The 19,939-nt window shown below is 45.6% G+C and overlaps 1 protein-coding gene across 3 annotated transcripts in view; it reads left to right on the forward strand.

Annotated features, from left to right (window-relative positions):
• The window catches only part of MAP3K7 (mitogen-activated protein kinase kinase kinase 7), a 74,187-nt gene that overhangs the window by 26,473 nt on the left and 27,775 nt on the right, over nt 1-19,939 (forward strand). For all 3 annotated transcript variants that reach the window (XM_073589557.1, XM_073589558.1, XM_073589559.1), the window contains 7 exons: nt 5,319-5,457; nt 8,185-8,309; nt 9,207-9,335; nt 12,875-13,005; nt 13,770-13,851; nt 18,750-18,877; nt 19,703-19,862. In XM_073589557.1, the coding sequence (XP_073445658.1) occupies nt 5,319-5,457; nt 8,185-8,309; nt 9,207-9,335; nt 12,875-13,005; nt 13,770-13,851; nt 18,750-18,877; nt 19,703-19,862 (894 nt within the window). The remainder of the gene's footprint in view (nt 1-5,318; nt 5,458-8,184; nt 8,310-9,206; nt 9,336-12,874; nt 13,006-13,769; nt 13,852-18,749; nt 18,878-19,702; nt 19,863-19,939) is intronic.

A 19,939-nucleotide genomic window follows, 5' to 3' on the forward strand; every position in this document is an offset into this window, starting at 1 on the left:
CAAAAGCAAAGACGCACACGTTCTTTTACACGGCATGCATCTCTTGTCGGGCTGCGTTTCCGCGGGCGCAGAGCAGCATTTATGCGAAGCCTGCGAATCCAAACGCTCCCAGGAGCCCTCCCCTGCGACCGCGACCAATGTGTCAAATGCCCCGGAGTGGGGCCCTATCACTGTCACAGTACATGGCGTCGCTTACTAGAGCAATAGAATCCCTTCATGCCTCAGATAGGGGTAGGGACAGTGTCTCGCCGCCTTTAGAGGGAACCTCCACCTCACAGGAGCCTCCGGCCTGCAGGGGCCACCCTCACTCCAGGCAGACCCGGGGGAAACGAATCCACACGGTGTCGCCCAGTCCATCCGGTGCCTTCAGCATCCATAAGATCTGCTTCTCGCTCCCCGTCACCAGTGGTTGATAGCGAGCAGACCTCTGATGGCGACTGACGAGCCCACGGACCTGGACACTCCAGGGTCACGTGAAACAGTGGACAGCCTCATAGAAGCCATCAATCAGACCCTGGGGATTGAGGATGATACCGCAGCGGCCACGGGGCGTAAAGTGGCATGTAAACGAGTGAAGCGGCTGCGCAGAATTTTTTCCTCTCACCCTGAGTTTGAGGACATAGTGCAGCGGCACAGAGAACGTCCAAAATTGCATTTTTCTCGGGTTAAAAGGCACTCGAAAAGTTATCTGTTTGCTCTGGACCTTCATAAACAATGGATGGAATCCCCAATAGTGGATCCTCCGGTTTCACGCCTGGCCACTAAGACCCTGTTATCTGTCCCTAGGGTTTCCTCGATTAAAGATCCCACGGACTGCCTTATTGAGAGCCTAGGTCGTTCAGTATATGAGGCGTCAGGGTCTGCACTCGCTCCCTCATTCGCAGCAACTTGGATAGCCAAGGCTATGATATCATAGTCAGAAACATTAAACAAGGTCGCACAGGAGCAGGATTTACCTGCAGAGATCTCGGAGGTCACATGTCATATGACGATAGCCGGAGATTAAGTATTGAATGCGTCTTTGGATGCGGCCAATTGTTCAGCACTTGCTGCCGCTAATGCAATCTCTATCTGAAGAGCCCTGTGGTTGAGGACATGGCGGGCCGATTCTACTTCCAAGAAGTCCTTGACTTCCCTGCCTTATCAGTGCGGCAGCCAATTTTTGTATCAATTTATCTCCGACTCCACAGGAGGAAAGAGCGGGTTTCTCCCTCAACAGAAGGTTAAATCGTTATTTCGTCACCCGGTTCAGGCACGTTTTCGGGCCTTTCGCAGTGCCACCGGCCATTCTAGGCCGGGCGTGACGGCATTGGTCAGGTGGTGGCCGCTAAGCAGCCTGAGCCTGGTCCGGGACCCGAATAGGAGACCGGTCCGGAGTCATGCGTTAAAAGACTCCGGGTAGAGCCAACCCATTGGGGAGAATGCGTGCTCAACAGGCCAGATCGAGGGGACCCAGATCCTAAGGATCATCGGCCAAATGACTCGAGGTCTTTACCAGACGACACCAGCAAAGTGGGCGGCCGCCTACTCTGTTTTCACCACGTCTGGGCCAACATCGCTCACGACGCATGGGTAAAAGAATTGGGTGTCCTCCGGTTACAAAATAGAATTTGTCAGATACCCTACAAGATGGTTGTTTCTTTCCCGGCTTCCCAGGGTGGATACCCAGGTAAGGGCTTTATTGGGAGTCATTGTTCCAGTGCCGGAACACCGAAGAGCTCAGGGATTTCATTCCAACCTTTTTGCGGTTCCCAAAAAGGACGAGTCTGTCAGGCCTGTTTTTTGGACCTGAAGCTTCTGAACAAATTCATCAGGATCAGACATTTCCGGATGGAGTCTCCGTTCAGTCATAGCGGTCATGGAGCAGTGAGAATACTTGGCCTCAATTGACAGCCAGGACGCGTTTCTGCATATTCCCATTTTTTCCTCCTCATCAGAGGCGGCTACGCTTCGCCATCAGCGTTCAGCATTTGCAGTTCGTAGCGCTACCCTTCGGGCTAGCCACGGCTCCCAGAGTGTTCACAAAGGTTATGGCAATTGTCAGGGCCACACTACATTCTCAAGGCATAGTCATCTTGCCTTATCTGGACGACCTCTTGGTCAAGGGCCCGTCAATACGGGCATGTGAGGAAGGGTTAACATCACGCCAGATACTCTTGCCGTTTAGATGGTTGGTCAATGCAAAGAAATCATCCCTTGTGCCAGCTCAGAGGATCTCCTTCCTAGGAATGATCTTCGATGCTTGCTAAAGGTTGATAATTCTCCCTCAGGAAAGGGCGCTAGTCTCCGGCAGGGAGTCCGGACACTACGCCAACCAGTCCCTCTTACCATCCGATCCGCGATAAGGATCCTAGGGAAAATGGTGGCAGCAATCGAAGCAATAACTTTCGTCCAGTTCCATCCTTCACCCCCTGCAGCACGCCTCGTGTCAGCCTGAGACAAGAATCCTTTCACGCTCGATCGGCGGTGCAAACTGTCCTCTCAAGTCAGGCAGTCATTCGGATGGTGGATAACCAGTTCTTCTCTGGCCTAGGGGAAACCTTTCCCCCCATGTCATGGGCTGATAATGACAATCAATGTCAGTCTCCTCGGTTGGGGAGCGGTGTTTCGCCACCACACAACCCAGAAACGGTGGTCGCCACAGGAGGCACTCCTCCCGATCAACTTATTGGGGATACGAGCAATTCGGCTGGCTCTGTAGAAGTTTCATCACTTTCTAGCAGGCCGCCCCGTCCGGATTCCATCGGACATCGCCACGGCGGTGGTTTACATAATTTTGTCAGGGGGGCACCCGCAGCAGAACAACCATGCGCGAGGTGGAGCACATTCTTCAGTGGGCCGAAGCAAACCACTCGGTGATTTCGGCTGTCCACATCCCGGGCGTGGAAAATTGGGCGGCAGACTTCCTCAGCCGGCAGGGTCTTGCATCCGGAGAGTGGTCTCTACATCCCAAAGTTCTTCAACAGATTTGTCAACTGTGGGGAGCTCCGGATGTGGACCTGACTGTTTCCAGAGTGAATGCCAAGGTGCCCACATATGTCGCTCGGGCCAGGGAGCCGCAGGCATTCGCGGTGGACGCGTTGGTTCTACCATGGAACCAGTATCGCCTCCCATATCTATTTTCCCCACTGCCACTACTCTCGAGAGTCAGCAAAGGGATCAAGACGGAAGGGGGCCAGCGATTCTGCTGGCCCCAGACTGGCCCCGTCGAGCGTGGTATGCAGATCTAAGGCAGCTGCTCGCCGATGTTCCTGGGCGCCTGCTAGAGCGCCCAGATCTACCGTCTCAAGGGCTAATTTGCCACCCGAACTCAGGGACCCTGTGTTTGACGGCAGGGCCGTTGAATCTTGGATTCTAACCCAGGCAGGGTTCGGGAGCAAGGTGGTCGCTACAACGATTAGCGCCCGGAGGCCTGCTTCAGCATGAATTTACCACCACACCTGGAAGGTGTTCTTTGCTTGATGTCGAGGCCACGGTGTTTCTCCGCTAAGATTCTCGATCTCCAACATCTTGGTTTTTCTCCAGTCGGGCTCAGAGAGCCAGGATAGCTCAGTCAGTAGAGCATTAGACTCGGCTTTGCCCCAGGTTTCCGCAGGAGACAAATGTCGGCCTTATCCGTCCTGTTCCAGTGCAGGGTTGCTACCAATTTGCAGGTGAAAACTTTTCATCCGGGGAGTGTCCCACTTGATACCTCCCTATATGGCGCCGATGGACGCCTGGGTTCCTAACATGGTCCTAAGTGTTCTGCAGGAAGCTCCATTGGAACCGCTTCAGTATATCGCGTTGAGGTACCTTTCCTGGAAAGTTGTTCCCCTAGTGGCCATCACTTCCATCAGGCGGGTTTCAGAGCTGGCGGCTCTATCCTGCCGAGCTCCGTTCCTACTTTCCATAGGTATAAGGTGGTCCTCAGACCAGCCCCTCTTTTTCTGCCGAAGGTCGTGTCCTCTTTGTCACATCAATGAAGATGTTGCTTTGCCTTCATTTTGTCCAGCACCGATGCCCCGTGTGGAAGAAGGCTCTTCACACGTTAGACCTGGTAAGAGCCCTCCGGAGGTACGTGTCACGGACGGCACCCTTTCCTCAGACGGACACGCTGTTCGTGCTCCCTGAAGAACGCAGGAAGGGACTCGCTGCCGCAAAGTCGACCATAGCCAGATGGATTCGTTTGACTATTCAGGAGTCCTACTGCATTAGAGGCACGCCGATTCCGGCAGGGATCACAGCGCACTCTACCCGTTCGGTGGGCGCCTCTTGGGCGCTTCGGCACCTGTCTTCGACAGAACAGGTTTGCAAGGCAGCAACCTGGTCCAGCCTGCACACGTTTGCCAAACATAATATCCATACTCAGGCCTCGGCGGATGCAAGCCTGGGTAGGAGTCTCCAAGCAACGGTGGCGCACCTTTAAACAGGAGGTGCATGTAGCTTGGATCGGTGAGTCAATCTCCCACCCAGGGACTGCTTTAGGACGTCCCACAGTATCTGTGTCCCCCAATAAGACGAAGGAGAAACATGGATTTTTGTGAGTACTCACCGTAAAATCCTTTTCTCCGAGGCGCTCATTGGGGGACACAGCACCCACCCTATTAGCCAGTTGGCTCTTGTTTAAATGAATATGTGTTTACTTATTTGATATAAGGGTGGTGTCTTCCTTTTGGACATGTTGTACCTGTATTAAGGCCGATTTTTTTTGTCGTCCAACTGCTTTGGCACCAAACTGATTTCCGCCCGCAATAGGGGCGAGGGTGTATACTGTGGAGGAGGAGCTAACCTCTTTTTTTCACTTAGTGTCAGCCTCCTAGCGGCAGAAGCATACACCCACAGTATCTGTGTCCCCCAATGAGCGTCTCGGAGAAAAGGATTTTACGGTGAGTACTCACAAAAATCCATGTTTTGGAGATTTTCCCAACAGATAAATCCAACATGCAGAAAAATATAAATGTGAACAAATCTTAACCAGCATGTATCATGTGGAACATTTATGACTTATCCTACTGATGGTAATTTGTGGAACTGCAGTTGTCTTATATCTGCATGTAAATTGCATGGTCCAGTCCAGTGGGCGAATCCAAATTGTGATCAACGCTGCCCCCAGTTCCTTCAAACGCCGCCTATTTCTGGGTGGAAGTGGCTGACGTCTCTGCATCATCCACACAGGGCTCATTCTCGCGCCTGCACAGTGGAATCGGAGACCTGCACAGGCGCACCTCACTTTGCCATATTGAACACCATGAGAGCTGGTGACCTAGAAGTGAAGCATGTACATGACATGACTATGAGCTGCCGATCTCTAATTCCACTTTGTCACTTTTATTTTGCAGTGCTGCACGGTGCCGAGCCCCTGCCGTACTACACAGCTGCTCATGCCATGAGTTGGTGTTTACAATGTGCCCAAGGGGTAGCGTATTTGCACAGCATGAAACCAAAGGCTCTTATTCACAGGGACCTTAAACCACCAAAGTAAGTGAATATTCTTTCTGCACTTCTTGCTTTTTGGCTAAACATTTTTGTAGAAATAAACCACACTTTTGGGGACAATCATTTTTGCTATTGGGTTTAATTAAAAATGTTAAACACAATCTTAAGTACAGAGTACATTATTGGCAGCAAATTCCTAGTTTTTTATAACTAGGATTGGGTAAATACCCTATGGAGCTCCTCCTAACTATTGAACACACGAAAAAAATGGAGCATAGAACCCATAACAATAGTGTCTGAGAGAGTATCAATATAAAAATAATTTAATGATGCAAATATATACGAACAGACTACAAATATTGCACAAAGTGACAGACAAATACAGAGCTAAACGATAAAGGTCAAGGTGCACCAATTATAGAAAAAACGTGCCATTCCATGAGCACAAAACACGAGTAGGGTCCTCCATATAGCGTATAAATTATATACAATTTATCCCAAAAATATGTATATACAAACTGACAGTGCAGAGTAGAATCCAAAATATATATACATATTTTTTGGATAAATTGTATATAATTTATACGCTATATGGAGGACCCTACTCGTGTTTTGTACTCATGGAATGGCACGTTTTTTCTATAATTGGTGTACCTTGACCTTTATCATTTAGCTCTGTATTTGTCTGTCACTTTGTGCAATATTTGTAGTCTGTTCGTATATATTTGTATCATTAAATCATTTTTATATTGATACTCGCTCAGACTATTGTTAAGGGTTCTATGCTCCGTTTTTTTTCGTGTGTTCATTAATTAAAAATGTTGCACCCTTTTGCCTTCTATAGCCTCTGTGTTGTATTGACCATTGTTGGCCGTGGAATGAGTTACATAACAATCCATCAGTGAGCTCGGTCTGACGGGTATGTTTTTAATTCTGTCTTTTTTTTCTGAGCTCCTCTCAGCTGATTTAAGGGCATGTCACACTAAGAGATATCGCTATAACTTGTGACGTTATAGCGATATTGCTAGCGATATCGCTGTGTCTGATACTTACCTACGACCGGCTCCCCGCTGGTTATCGCTGATCGAGCGAGAACGTCCTGGACTGTTTCTCGTCGTCAGCTTCCTGCGGCGCTTCCTGCTGTGACGACGAGCGGCGCGTGGAGCCGGGCGGGAGGACGCAGGATCGCCTAGTGTGACAGGTAAGTAGCGATCCCCATCCCCAGCGATGTCGCTGGTGAGATCTGCCTGTGTGGCAGCTCACTAGCGACCACTTAGCGATGTACCAGCGATCCTGACCGCGTCATATCGCTGGTCGGGATCGCTGGTACATCGCTAAGTGTGACAGTACCTTTAGGCTATGTTCACACATTGAATATTTGCAGCTAATTATTCTGCACCAAAAAGCCTTGTTAAATGCCCGCTGTGTTCAGTACCCATGTTTTTCTGCATTTTGAATGAGTTTGTAGGAAATCTCATTTATTTTGCTGCTGCTGTAAAATGCCACTTTTTTCCCACTCGAAAAATGCATGGAAAAGCTCCACTTGTGAACATACTTTTATGACACAGGACCGTGTGAAAATTGAATGCGCAAAGAGCCCGTAAAAGCCAAGCAATACAAAATGTTTAATGAAAACAAATTGAAAGATTGATTTTCTTTGGCCCCAAATATTCATTTAAGTAATTTAAAAAAAAAAATAAAACCCCTCCTGTAATGGGTCAACAGTCCATAGAAAGTGTCCATCAAGAATCATTTAAAAAGCTTCCCTTACCAGTTAAAGGGAATCATTATCTGTCACCTCATGTTGACTCGGTATTTAAATGACCTGGGTCCGGTCCAATGGGTGGTGTTTCGGGTCCTTCCCTCCACCCCTCCTTGGCCGCTGTCTGCAATATTTCTGTGAATTTCCATACTTGGCCTCCATATTACACGAGTGTGCATTGCAATCTGAACTCACGTAAGCGCAGTATGCTTTGCCCAACTGCGGGCAAAGCCGAAAAGCATTAGTGCGCATGCGCCGGTGAACTATGTCCCGTAAGTATTTTGCGGTGTTCCGGGACATAGTTGGACAAAGCATACTCCTGTAATGGGTCAACAGTCCATAGAAAGTGTCCATCAAGAATCATTTAAAAAGCTTCCCTTACAAGTTAAAGGGAATCATTATCTGTCACCTCATGTTGGCACGGTATTTAAATGACCTGGGTCCGGTCCAATGGGTGGTGTTTCAGGTCCTTACCTCCACCCTTCCTTGGCAGCTCTCCGCAATATTTCTGTGAATTCCCGTACTTGGCCTCCATATTACGCGCGTGCGCATTGCAATCTGGACTAGCGCACGTGCAGTATGCTTTGTCCAACTATATCCCGGAACACGACAAAATACTTCCGGGACATAGTTCACCGGCGCATGCGCACTAATACTTTTCGGCTTTGCCTGCAGTTGGGCAAAGCATACTGCGCTTACTCGAGTCCAGATTGCAATGCACATGCGTGTAATATGGAGGCCAAGTATGGAAATTCAGAGAAATATTGCAGACAGCGGCCAAGGAGGGGTGGAGGGAAGGACCCGAAACGCCACCCATCGGACCCGACCCAGGTCATTTAAATACCGTACCAAAATGAGGTGACAGATTCCCTTAAAGTAGTTTGACATCATGTGGTATCCAAAGTGTTTTATTTTTTTGTTCTTATGGTTGATAACTATACAATGCTTATCTCAATTTAGAGAAGTGTAGCATATCTCACAGGTTGAGCAATTGTTTTACCTTGCAGCCTGCTCCTGGTAGCAGGGGGCACTGTTTTGAAGATATGCGACTTTGGTACGGCCTGTGATATTCAGACTCATATGACGAACAATAAAGGAAGCGCTGCCTGGATGGCTCCTGAAGTTTTTGAAGGTAATATAAGCTTAAGAGACAAATTATTTTAACCAGTGAAAAATGTCTGATGTCTTAAGTGCAGAAAGAAAGCAAATGTTGCCAGCCCCATTATTCTGCTGCTGGTGGGAGGCCCCATGGCGTAGACCCCACCTTTCATGCATTGTCCTAACTTTAGCATTAAAGGGCCTAAATCAAATTGGCTTCAACTCTACTATATACGGAGACTTAAGCCCCCGTCACACACAGCGATCTCACCAGGGAGATCGCTGTGTGTGACACTTATCAGTGACCGGCCCTCCTGCCGGGTATCGCTGATCATCCTGGAATGGCCTGGACATTTTTTTTGATCGCTGGTCTCCTGCTGGCCAACACGCATCGCTGCGTGTGGCAGGCGGGAGATCAGCGAGCTGGAACTGGTAACCAAGGTAAACATCGGGTTTCTAAGCGCCGCGCGGCGCTTAGAAACCCAATGTTTACCTTGGTTACCAGCTCCCTGCACCAGCGCGCTGGTGTCTTAACGTAAACTGCGGGTAACTAAGCGACATGCGTCGCTTGTTACCCGCGTGTCGCTGTCCTGATCGCTGGTGAAGTTGCCTGTTTGGCAGCTCACCAGCAATCATGTAGCGACAAACCAGCGATCCTGACAAGTTCATATCGTTGTCGAGATCCCTGGTGAGTCGCTATGTGTGACGGGGCTTTTAGAGGTTAATAGCTGATCAGCGGGGGTGTCGCACTCCGGCCAATTAGACATTGATTACCTATCCTAAGGATAGGACCTCAATGAAAAAGTAGTGGACAACCTCTTTAATGTGGTATGATATATTTTTTTTTTTTTTTTTTGTTTTTTGCAAAAATGATGTTCAGTATCTATTATAGGTTGACAAGATATGTGTAATTATGTTTTTGCATTTTCAGGTAGCAACTACAGTGAAAAATGTGATGTATTTAGCTGGGGCATCATTCTTTGGGAAGTTATTACCAGACGGAAGCCGTTTGATGAAATTGGAGGTCCTGCTTTTCGTATAATGTGGGCTGTCCATAATGGTGAGGGCACACGTCTGACTGTATTGTGCTGTCTTGCATAGCTGATCGTGGGCCAGTGCTGAAGGCAAATTGTAGATAAGATTAGCGTGTCCCATACAGATAGATGACGATATACCGGCTTCATGCTGCACCATCGTGCAGATAAGCGCCCAAAAGACCAAACTGGGATTGTGCACCAGGACAGTAGCACAGTATGTTACAGTGGGAGGCACTGATGGACGATGAGTGCAATAGGGCTTTCCTTGGATATAACCTGGATTACAAGTGGGCTGCACTTCACAGTACTAAAATAAAAAAGTAACACCCCCCCCCCCCCCCCCCCCATTTATCACTTTTTTTTTTTTGTTTGTTTGTTTTTTTTTTTTTTTTTGTTTGTTTTTTTTTGAATTGTGGTATTAGTTGCTGGTTTTTGTGCCAAATTTTTAAAAATGCCGCACACATTTTACGCAGTGTCAAGTACAATCTTTATTTTTTCCCTTTTGATACTTTTTAGTGCAAAAATATCTCATTGGAAACAATGGCTCAAATTGTACCAAAATATCAGGCGTACAAAAAATCACTCTAGAGCAAGACTACAGTATGTTTACAACAAAATTTGCAACTCTTTAGAAAAGGAGAAAAAAAAATACGAAAATGATGCATTGGGTGAAAAGTTGTGAAAACCTTTAAGTCCACTCACAATGGCGACCGTTAAAAAAAAAAAAAAACCCAAAACAAAACAGGAAAATGCATATTGGGCCCGATACATCAAAGCTTTTATGCCAGTGATCTGGCATAAAAAGTTTTGAAAAATTGAATAGTTTTGGCGCAACTCGAGGCTGGGCTAAAATCTTGCGAATTTTGGTGTTCTCATTACGTTTTCGCCCACTTCCGGCAAAGTAGGTGCAGCTGGAGCATGACAACCACCACTCATTACATTCATGACGAGTGGTGGTGTTCACTCTGACACAACTGGTACTGGAGTAGGATTTGTGGCAAGGCACACGCATAAGTGTACGCGAGTCATCCGGCGCTCCTGATTCATGAAGAGGTCTACACCTCTCTTCTTGAATCAGGTGTGTCCGACTCCAGCTCATTTCCTCATGACTGGTGTGAATAACACCATTGTTGATGAAATGGCCCATAGACTTGAAATAAAGCGCAAATGGACAGACGAATATTGGTCAGGCAAAAAAAAAGGGCAAAGAATTTAAAAACTTGACGAAAAAAAAAAATCTAATGTATAAATCTGGCCCTTAAAGGGGTGTTTTCAATTTGTCACTTGAGCAGCACAAAGCTTTCCAGTCTTTTAGTTTCTTGTTTCTGGTAGGCTGGGCTATCCTCCTCCGTGGAGTGACCGTTCTTGTGACAGAACTGTAGTATTAATAGACCTGTAAAGCTCAGCCCAAGTTCTGCTATAACACATTCAGCTGACAGTGTTTTTTTTTTTCTGAGTTTACAATGCTGTCGCTGTATTTACATACAGAAATAACAGGGCACTTGAATAAGCACATTGCATTGGACAGTGAGTGTCATAATTAGGAGGCACGATCTGGGAGGAGCCAATGCTGGGGCTGGTAATTTTGCAAGATTTATTATAGCAGCTTGTCAGGAGCTGAGAGATGAGCAGATAACTGCTATTTAGAAATCAATGGGCTGGAGAGAGGTGACTGAGATATTAAAAGTTAACCTCTCTCCTGGAATGTGACTGTTGCACACTCCTTACCAGGGTTTGGGCAGGCACTAGTTGCCAAGGTCCATGGAAACAAGCTGTACATTCTGAAAGATAAAAGCTATGTCAGGAGAACCACAGCAGATGGCAAAAGCAAATTAATTGTAAACTTGATTATTTTCATTCTCGCCGACTAAATTAAACTTAATATCATGAGCATACCTCTTAATTTTAGTCAGTTATACACTCACTGGCCACTTTATTAGGTACACCATGCTAGTAAGGGGTTGGACCCCCTTTTGCCTTCAGAACTGCCTCAATTCTTCGTGGCAGAGATTCAACAAGGTGCTGGAAGCATTCCTCAGAGATTTTGGACCATATTGACATGATGGCATCACACAGTTGGCGCAGATTTGTCGGCTGCACATCCCTGATGCGAATCTCCCGTTCCACCACATCCCAAAGATGCTCTATTGGATTGAGATCTGGTGACTGAGGAGGCCATTTGAGTACAGTAAACTCATTGTCATGTTCAAGAAACCAATCTGAGATGATTCGAGCTTTATGACATGGCGCATTATCCTGCTGAAAGTAGCCATCAGATGTTGGGTACATTGTGGTCATAAAGGGATGGACATGGTCAGCAACAATACTCAGGTAGGCTGTGGCGTTGCAACGATGCTCAATTGGTACCAAGGGGCCCAAAGAGTGCCCAGAAAAAATTCCCCACACCATGACACCACCACCACCAGCCTGAACCGTTGATACAAGGCAGGATGGATCCATGCTTTCATGTTGTTTACGCCAAATTCTGACCCTACCATCCGAATGTCGCAGCAGAAATCGAGACTCATCAGACCAGGCAACGTTTTTCCAATCTTCTACTGTCCAATTTCGATGAGCTTGTGCAAATTGTAGCCTCAGTTTCCTGTTCTTAGCTGAGAGGAGTGGTACCCAGTGTGGTCTTCTGCTGCTGTAGCCCATCTGCCTCAAAGTTCGACGCACTGTGCGTTCAGAGATGCTCTTCTGCCTACCTTGGTTGTAACGGGTGGCAATTTGAGTCACTGTTGCCTTTCTATCAGCTCGAACCAGTCTGCCCATTCTCCTCTGACCTCTGGCATCAACATGGCATTTCCGGCCACAGAACTGCCGCTCACTGGATTTTTTTTCTTTTTCGGACCATTCTCTGTAAACCCTAGAGATGGTTGTGCGTGAAAATCCCAGTAGATCAGCAGTTTCTGAAATTCTCAGACCAGCCCTTCTGGCACCAACAATCATGCCACGTTCAAAGGCACTCAAATCACCTTTCTTCCCCATACTGATGCTCGGTTTGAACTGCAGGAGATTGTCTTGACCATGTCTACATGCCTAAATGCACTGAGTTGCCGCCATGTGATTGGCTGATTAGAAATTAAGTCTTAACACACAGTTGGACAGGTGTACCTAATAAAGTGGCCAGTGAGTGTATATCTCCCTCATACAAACTATTTTGTACCCATTATGTATAAAATGGCCAACCCCCTTTAAACTTATCATTTTTTAATGTATTAGGTTGATTTGATCTGTTTTTCTATTTTCCTTCTGTGTTCCCTAATTAAGATATAAAGCTCTAATAATGTCACTAACAAATTAACACTTTAGAAATAATCCGTAAATGTACTTTTTAACATAAGAACTGATGCTCGTAGCTGTGCTTTTCTTTATGGTGCCCCCTATGGTTTTGTTCTTTTTTTTTTTTTTTTTTTTTTTTTTTTTTGCCGTTACATGTTTGTACACTTTGCTTTGCTGAAAATAAAAATAATTTTCTGTTGTCTTGGAATAGTGAAGCCGATGTATTCACCAGTTGTTTAATCCATTCACTTAATTACCTTCTCTTATGAATTCCCAGGTACTAGGCCTCCTCTAATTAAAAATTTACCTAAGCCTATTGAAAGCTTAATGACCCGCTGCTGGTCAAAAGATCCACCTCAACGACCTTCAATGGAAGAGATTGTCAAGATAATGACACATCTTATGCAGGCAAGGTGTTTTTTGTTTTTTTTTCATCTTGTAAATTGCTGTTATACCCCCTTAATGTGTTTGTGGTGTCCTATACACTGTTCATTTGGCCAAATCTAGGGTGAACGTGAATAAAGCTTCATTTTTTAGGGCTCTCCCATGTGAAGGTAAAACTTGGAGTGAATTTGTTTTGGCTTCAAAAACAGCATTTTAGTGTTTGCACACACAAAAAAAAAAAAACAATTACTCCTGGTGGTAAATTTTTATTTTTTTTTCACTGCCCAGTGGTATAAAATTCTGTGACACCCGTGGTATGATCACTGCACCACTGCAGATGAATTCATTGAGAAGTGTCTTTTGTAAAATGAGGCCACTTTATGGGTTCTGCTGTTCTGGCACCTCAGGAGCTCTACCAGTATGACATGGCTTCTTTAAACCAGTTTAGCAAAATCTGAACTCCAGTATGGCGCTTCTGAGCTTTGCTCTGATGCTGGGCTGTGATGTGCGGTGAAGCTCTGCCCACAGCCCAGTCACTCAGGGAGACTGAGTCCCGGATCAGCTTCCAATTCTGAAAGTTGACGTGACCTCACCGGACATCAGTGACACTGGTCAGAATTGTAAAATTTGGCCTGGTCAGGAAGGTGAAAACAGGCTTGGGGGTGAAGGGGTTAACAAGTATTGGTGGAAATGAGGTTCTCTCCATCTGCGTGAATTAAAGATCTGCTCAGACTCCCGTTTCTTGATCCATCATCAGTGCTATTTCATCACTTGCAATTTTTCTGCAGTATTTTCCTGGAGCAGATGAATCTTTACAGTATCCATGCCAGTACTCTGATGGGGGACAAAGCAATTCTGCCACGAGTACAGGTGAGTAACTGCTTCCTTCAGGTATGGCCATGCTGCAAGCGACTGCATATTGCGAGATGATTTGCTACAAAACAAAGACCATTCTCTAGATTTTGATGGATGATATGACTGAAAATATGTGCTGGATTGTAGTAAGAGCTTTGATTCCACAAAGGCTTTTCAGACATTTTTAAGTAACACAAAAGTTATAAAATAAAGAAATGTTAATGTTTTAAGGTGAAAGCTAATGGAGGATAAAAAAATAAATAAAAAGTTTGTGCCCGATTTTATTAAGACTATCATTGCTCTCACTAGTTTTAATGAAGGGTTGTTTTGGAGTACAATGTATCAAACTGGCATAAAAGAAATGCCGTTACTATTGATGAATTTGACGGGCGGATGTTCTCACACCTTGGTTCCTCTCTAAAGCCACCCATTTTTGTGAACCTGCCAAAAACTGGTGTTGCTTAACCCCTTTCTGACGCCAGGCGTAATAGTACACAGATTTGGTGCAGGGTCAGACGCTGAGCCCGCACCTTTCTGAGCACACGTCAGCTGATATATATAGCTGACATGTGCCTGCAACAGTTAACTAGTTAAATGCCACTGTCAATTTCTGACAACAGCATTTAACTCGCGCTTATCGGAAGTACGTTGTAAATCCCGCCCATCGGTGACCCCCGTCCCGTGATCGCGGGTCACCGATGGGTCGGCATGACAACTGAAGGTATGAAGAAGACCTCTGGTTGTCATTGCCATGAGCGCCGCCCATTGGTTGACACTCATAGCAAGTGAGCATTTCTGCTGCACTCAGTTGATCTGATCATCGCCTGCTTGTAGCAGAGGCAATCATAGTATTGCAGCTTTAGTTTTAAAAAAAAGTTCAAATCGCCCCATTCGAAATAAAAGTTTAAAAAAAATCAAACATACACATATTTGGTATCGCCGCGTTCAGAATCGCCCGATCTATAAAAAATAAGAATTAACCTGATCGCTAAGCAGCGTAATGAGAAAATAATTCAAAACGACAGAATTACGTCTTTTTGGTCGCCGCTACATTGCAATAAAATGCAATAATGGGAGATCAAAAGATCGTATCTGCACAAAAGTGGTATTAATAAAAACATCAGCTCGGCCTCAGGTCTCCGAGAATGGAGAATCATAATGACAGGTCAGTTTTAGCATTTAGTGAACATGGTAAAAAAAACAAACTGGAATTGCATTTTTTTTTTTTGCAATTTCACTGCACTTAGAATTTTTTTCCTGTTTTCCAGTACACAACATGTTAAAACCAATGGTGTCTTTCAAAAGTACAACTTGTCCCACCAAAAACAAGCCCTCACATGGCTTTATTGACCGAAATATAAAGTTATGGCTCCGAGCAGAAAAGGAGAAAAAATACGGAAATACTTCTGTTCGTAAATGGGTTAAAAATATTGCCCCTGGGGGGAGAACCCTGGCAAAGCTGCTAGATGGCAGCGATACGCATGGGGATCTTCAGCTTTACCTTTTCTCTCTGGTATTTATTTGCTTATCTGATGTGCTCTTCATTTTTTTTCCTTTTTATTTTTCTTGTTTACCATTCTTTATATATCAGTTAATATTTAATGTTTCTGCATATGCATATTACTAGTTCAATTAATCTTTGATATGCAGGTTTCCTTTTGAATTGTCTAGCCAGGGTGATCTTTCTGCTGCATTAGCATATGCCTGGTGAAGAGGTAATACCCGTATTTTTCGGATTAGAAGACGCACTTTTTTTCCCCAAAATTTCCGGGGAAAATGGGGGTGCGTCTTATAATGCGTATATACCTTACCGGTACCATTGCTGCAGGCCGCAAGCTGGGATGAGGGGGTGTCTGGCGGTGCTGCGGGTGCCCGGCAGTACTACAGGGGGTGTCCAGCTGTGCGTCTGCGGGTGTCTCTGGTGCTGCGGGGGACTCTGCTGATATTTTGTGAAAGGCCAGAGCCTCCTGCACGTCCATGGTTTCCTGTGTTGTGGACTCAGGGAAAATGGCCCCCAGGGGTTGTGCATGTGCAGATGAAGATATCGGCATCAAGATCTCAGGAGATGAGATTTCAGAGATCTTGGCGCTGACATCTCCATCTGTGCATGCGCCCCGGAAGCCATTTTCCCGGAATCCACCACATAGGAAACCGTGGAACTGTGGGGGGCTCTGGCCTTTAACAAATTGTCTGCAGAGCTCCCCTGCAGCAGCACTACCGGACATCCCCGTAGCACCGCCGGGCACCTGCAGTAGCGCACAGCACATCAGAGCACCTCACATCGGAACACCCCCTCATCCCAGCCTGCGGCATGCAGCATCACCCCACTCCTACCTCCTGCAGCAGCGACCCTGGGACCTCGCTTTACTGCAGCCACCACCCCCGGTAAGCAATAAGACGCTTCAATTATAAGAAGCACCACCATTTTATTTGTAAAAAAAAAAAATCTTTCTCCTCAAATTTTGGGGTGCATCTTATAATCCGGAGCGTCTTATAATCCGAAAAATACAGTACTTTCTGGGATCAATATATCCACCCCCATAACATATTACATTATGTTTTTAATTGATTTTAAATTCGTCCTTTTTCTGGTATGTGTTTCAATAAATTTATTGTGAGTGTGCACAATTTTTTTCCTTGCAGCTTTCTTTGCCCATTACATGCAAAATATTGCATTTTGCAGCTCTTGAAAGCATTTTATAAACCTTTTGATGAATTGGGGCCTTTATCTTGTGTTTTTTCCTACAAGCATCTACTTCCTCCCACTCCAGTTTCAAGACTGAGCGCAATGGATGGGAGACAGAAGAAACTGTCCCCAGTGAAAACTAAAAAACATTAGCGTTATCCTGCAGCTCGGACCCTAGACCACCCAAGCAATTAGATATACTGAGGGACCAACAGCAAATGTTAAGTCCCCTGAGATACACAATAAGTGGAATAAAACATTGCGCAGCATGAAGCAATTGACCGGCTGTCTTTTAATGTGAGACTGTCCCTAACCTGTCTAATAGGCACTACGAACAGCTTGTAAGCACTCATGAGTTTCTTTTTGGGCGGAAAATGTTGGGCACCACTTATTGTCATCACACAGTCTGCCAATTAAATAAGCACTCCCATCAAAGTTTTCTATCCGCTTAATGATCATCTATCCTAGCATGCTCTGGTGTTCTCGAATAATACGTCCAAGTTCCTGCGGCTGCATGTTTTGCAGCTGTTAGCCACAATAATGCTTGGATTGCCTAACAAACCGGCAATACCTTCATGTGTTGCAGCTGTCTAACAGCCGCGAATCATGCAGGGACTTGGATGTATTATTCGAGCACACCCAAGATGCTTGGATAAGGCTAGTTTCACACTAGTGTTTGAAGGCTCCGCCCCTGCCGCGCCTCTTCTCCTCAGCTCCGCCTATGGGCGCATGCCGTTGCATGCACCCTGCGTACCCTATCTTTAGCATTGGGTACGCAGGCCGTGCGCAGGTATGCTTTTGGCGGCGCATGCGTCCTTTTGACAGTGCGCAGGGCGCACCAAAATGCAACACGGTGCATTTGGCGCAGGTCGGCCTACCATCAAAAGGACGCATGCGCCGGCAAAAGCATGCCTGCATACCCAATGCTAAAGATAGGGTATGCAGGTCGCATGCGCCCATAGGCGGAGCTGACCGGAGGAGGTACAGCAGGGGGCGGATCTTCACGCCGAGCGTGCGCTGCGCCTCCAAACGCTAATGTGAAACTAGCCTAACATGTTATGAGCACGTTCGCTCATCACTAATGGCACTGTGTACTTACAATTGCTCATTTTGCCTTTCTACCAAGCTAATCCTCTTTTCCATTAGGTCTATGGCAGCTGACTAGCTAAATCCTTCTAATCTCTGTAGAAATAGGAGGTCAATTTTCCCTGTATGAGTCATGATTCACTGCAAAAGTCCCTGGCTTGGGGCAGGAGAAAGCAGTTGGGTCAGAAGTTGAAGAGGGGAATAATAAATGCAGGGAAAGAGACTTCCTGTTTCTAAATAGAGTAGAGAGAAGTATTAACTAGGTACAAATAGTGATGAGTTCAAGTGCTCGTTACTCGAGTTTGCCCTGGGGTGCTTGACTGACATGTTCACGTCCCCACGGGTGCTCGACTGACATGTTGAAGTTCCCGCAGGTGCTCGACTGACATGTTCAAGTCCCCACAGCCGCATGTTTTGCAGCTGTTGGAACTCCACAAGGATTGCCTGATACTAGGTGGAAAGGCGAAATGATAATATGATTGCAATATATTAAGAGAATAAAAGCTCTGATGGGTGTGCCTCTTTAAAAGGATTGTGCAAGCTTATACTGATGAGATATTCTAAAGGTACTGTCACACTTAGCGATGTACCAGCGATCCCGACCAGCGATATGACGCGGTCAGGATCGCTGGTACATCGCTAAGTGGTCGCTAGTGAGCTGCCACACAGGCAGATCTCACCAGCGACATCGCTGGGGACGGGGGTCGCTACTTACCTGTCACACTAGGCGATCCTGCGTCCTCCCGCCCGGCTCCACGCGTCGCTCGTCTTCACAGCAGGAAGCTGACGACGAGAAACAGTCCTGGAGGTTCTCGCGCGATCAGCGATAACCAGCGGGGGAGCCGGTCGTAGGTAAGTATCACACATAGCGATATCGCTAGCACTATCGCTATAACGTCACTAGTTATAGCGATATTGCTAGCGATATCTCTTAGTGTGACATGCCCTTAAGGTTCTGTCTAATGTAGGGTGTGTTGAGACCTTTTTCACTGTATCTAGTTACCAATAGTGCTGTCAATCGTACGTAGGAGGTATTATTAGTCATGCGATCTCATTACTTAAAGATTTGCTTTTTCATGATAAATATCAACTGTTACAGCCGAATAAATGACTTAAGTGTATTTTTTTTTTTTCCATGCAGGATCTTGCATTGATATCACCTCCACAAATACCAGCAATAAGAGTGACGACATCCAAGCCAGCGCCGACGATACCATTAAACGAATAGAGTCCAAATTGGCACATTTGAAAAATCAGTCCAAGCAGGGTGTAAGTAATTGTGACACAATCACGTGTTTTTAGGTCCTGGACACTATAAAATGATTTAGTGGGATGGTTTAGGTTTTATGTGGGTAAAAAACACCTTGTAAATAACTTTGTAGGGTTCTGAAACGTACCTATCTTCTGTGAATTCTTCCCAATTTCCAATCTGCACAAAGGCCCCTATTTGCCCTTGCACCTGTTCTTTATCTAGCTTTGGGCCTTTTTTTTTTTTTTTTTTTTTTTTGCACCTAATTACTATATCTCTTCCTTTTTTTAAGTCTGTCTTATATGCGTGCATTTGTTTTGCTTTCCACGTTGAGTTTTATCGATTTTGTTCGCCTGAATTCTCAATTGTCTGTTTAACAATTCGCTAAACTTGGTGCAACGCAACTCCAGTGCCACACACACTCACACACCCCCCTGCGGTGTAGTTTTCAATACGGTTTTTAACAGTTGCAACTTTTCGCATCACTTTGACCAAAATGCGTTAATAACGAGACTTTTTTTATATATATATATATATATATATATATATATATATATATATATATATATATATATATATATATATATATATATATATATATACTTTGCTTCAAATCCCAAGAACAGCATGTGCCCTTTTGATGACTTTTGGTTCAATAGATGTCAGCCGATACCTGGATACAAAAAAATATAGGTGATTAATCGGGGCCAAAGTAAATTAGAAATCCTATTTATGCACTTATTCTGTTACAAACAGTTGTGGCTGTAACGGGAAAAGTCCCTGGTTTCTATATTTCCTGTGTTTCTTACCGCTTAGTAAGCCTCGGTTATCTACTTTTTCTGTAGGGCGAGCCAGGGCGTTTGAGTTTGCCACCTTCCCGAGGTAGCAGCGTAGAAAGCCTATCAGATACGCGGGGGAAGCCCTCCTCAATACTGGGCACATCAGAGAACAAGCGAATGAGTGCAGATATGTCGGAGTTGGAAGCAAGGATTTCTGCAAGTACAGGTAAAAAGTACGGACAGCCGAAAAAATATCGATGGTCCAAGCGAACCTTTAAACCTACATCTAACTTTGGCAGCATA

Source organism: Dendrobates tinctorius, unplaced genomic scaffold (assembly GCF_039654945.1).
Source record: "Dendrobates tinctorius isolate UK_male_01 unplaced genomic scaffold, ASM3965494v1 ptg000111l, whole genome shotgun sequence".
Classification (NCBI taxonomy): domain Eukaryota; kingdom Metazoa; phylum Chordata; class Amphibia; order Anura; family Dendrobatidae; genus Dendrobates; species Dendrobates tinctorius.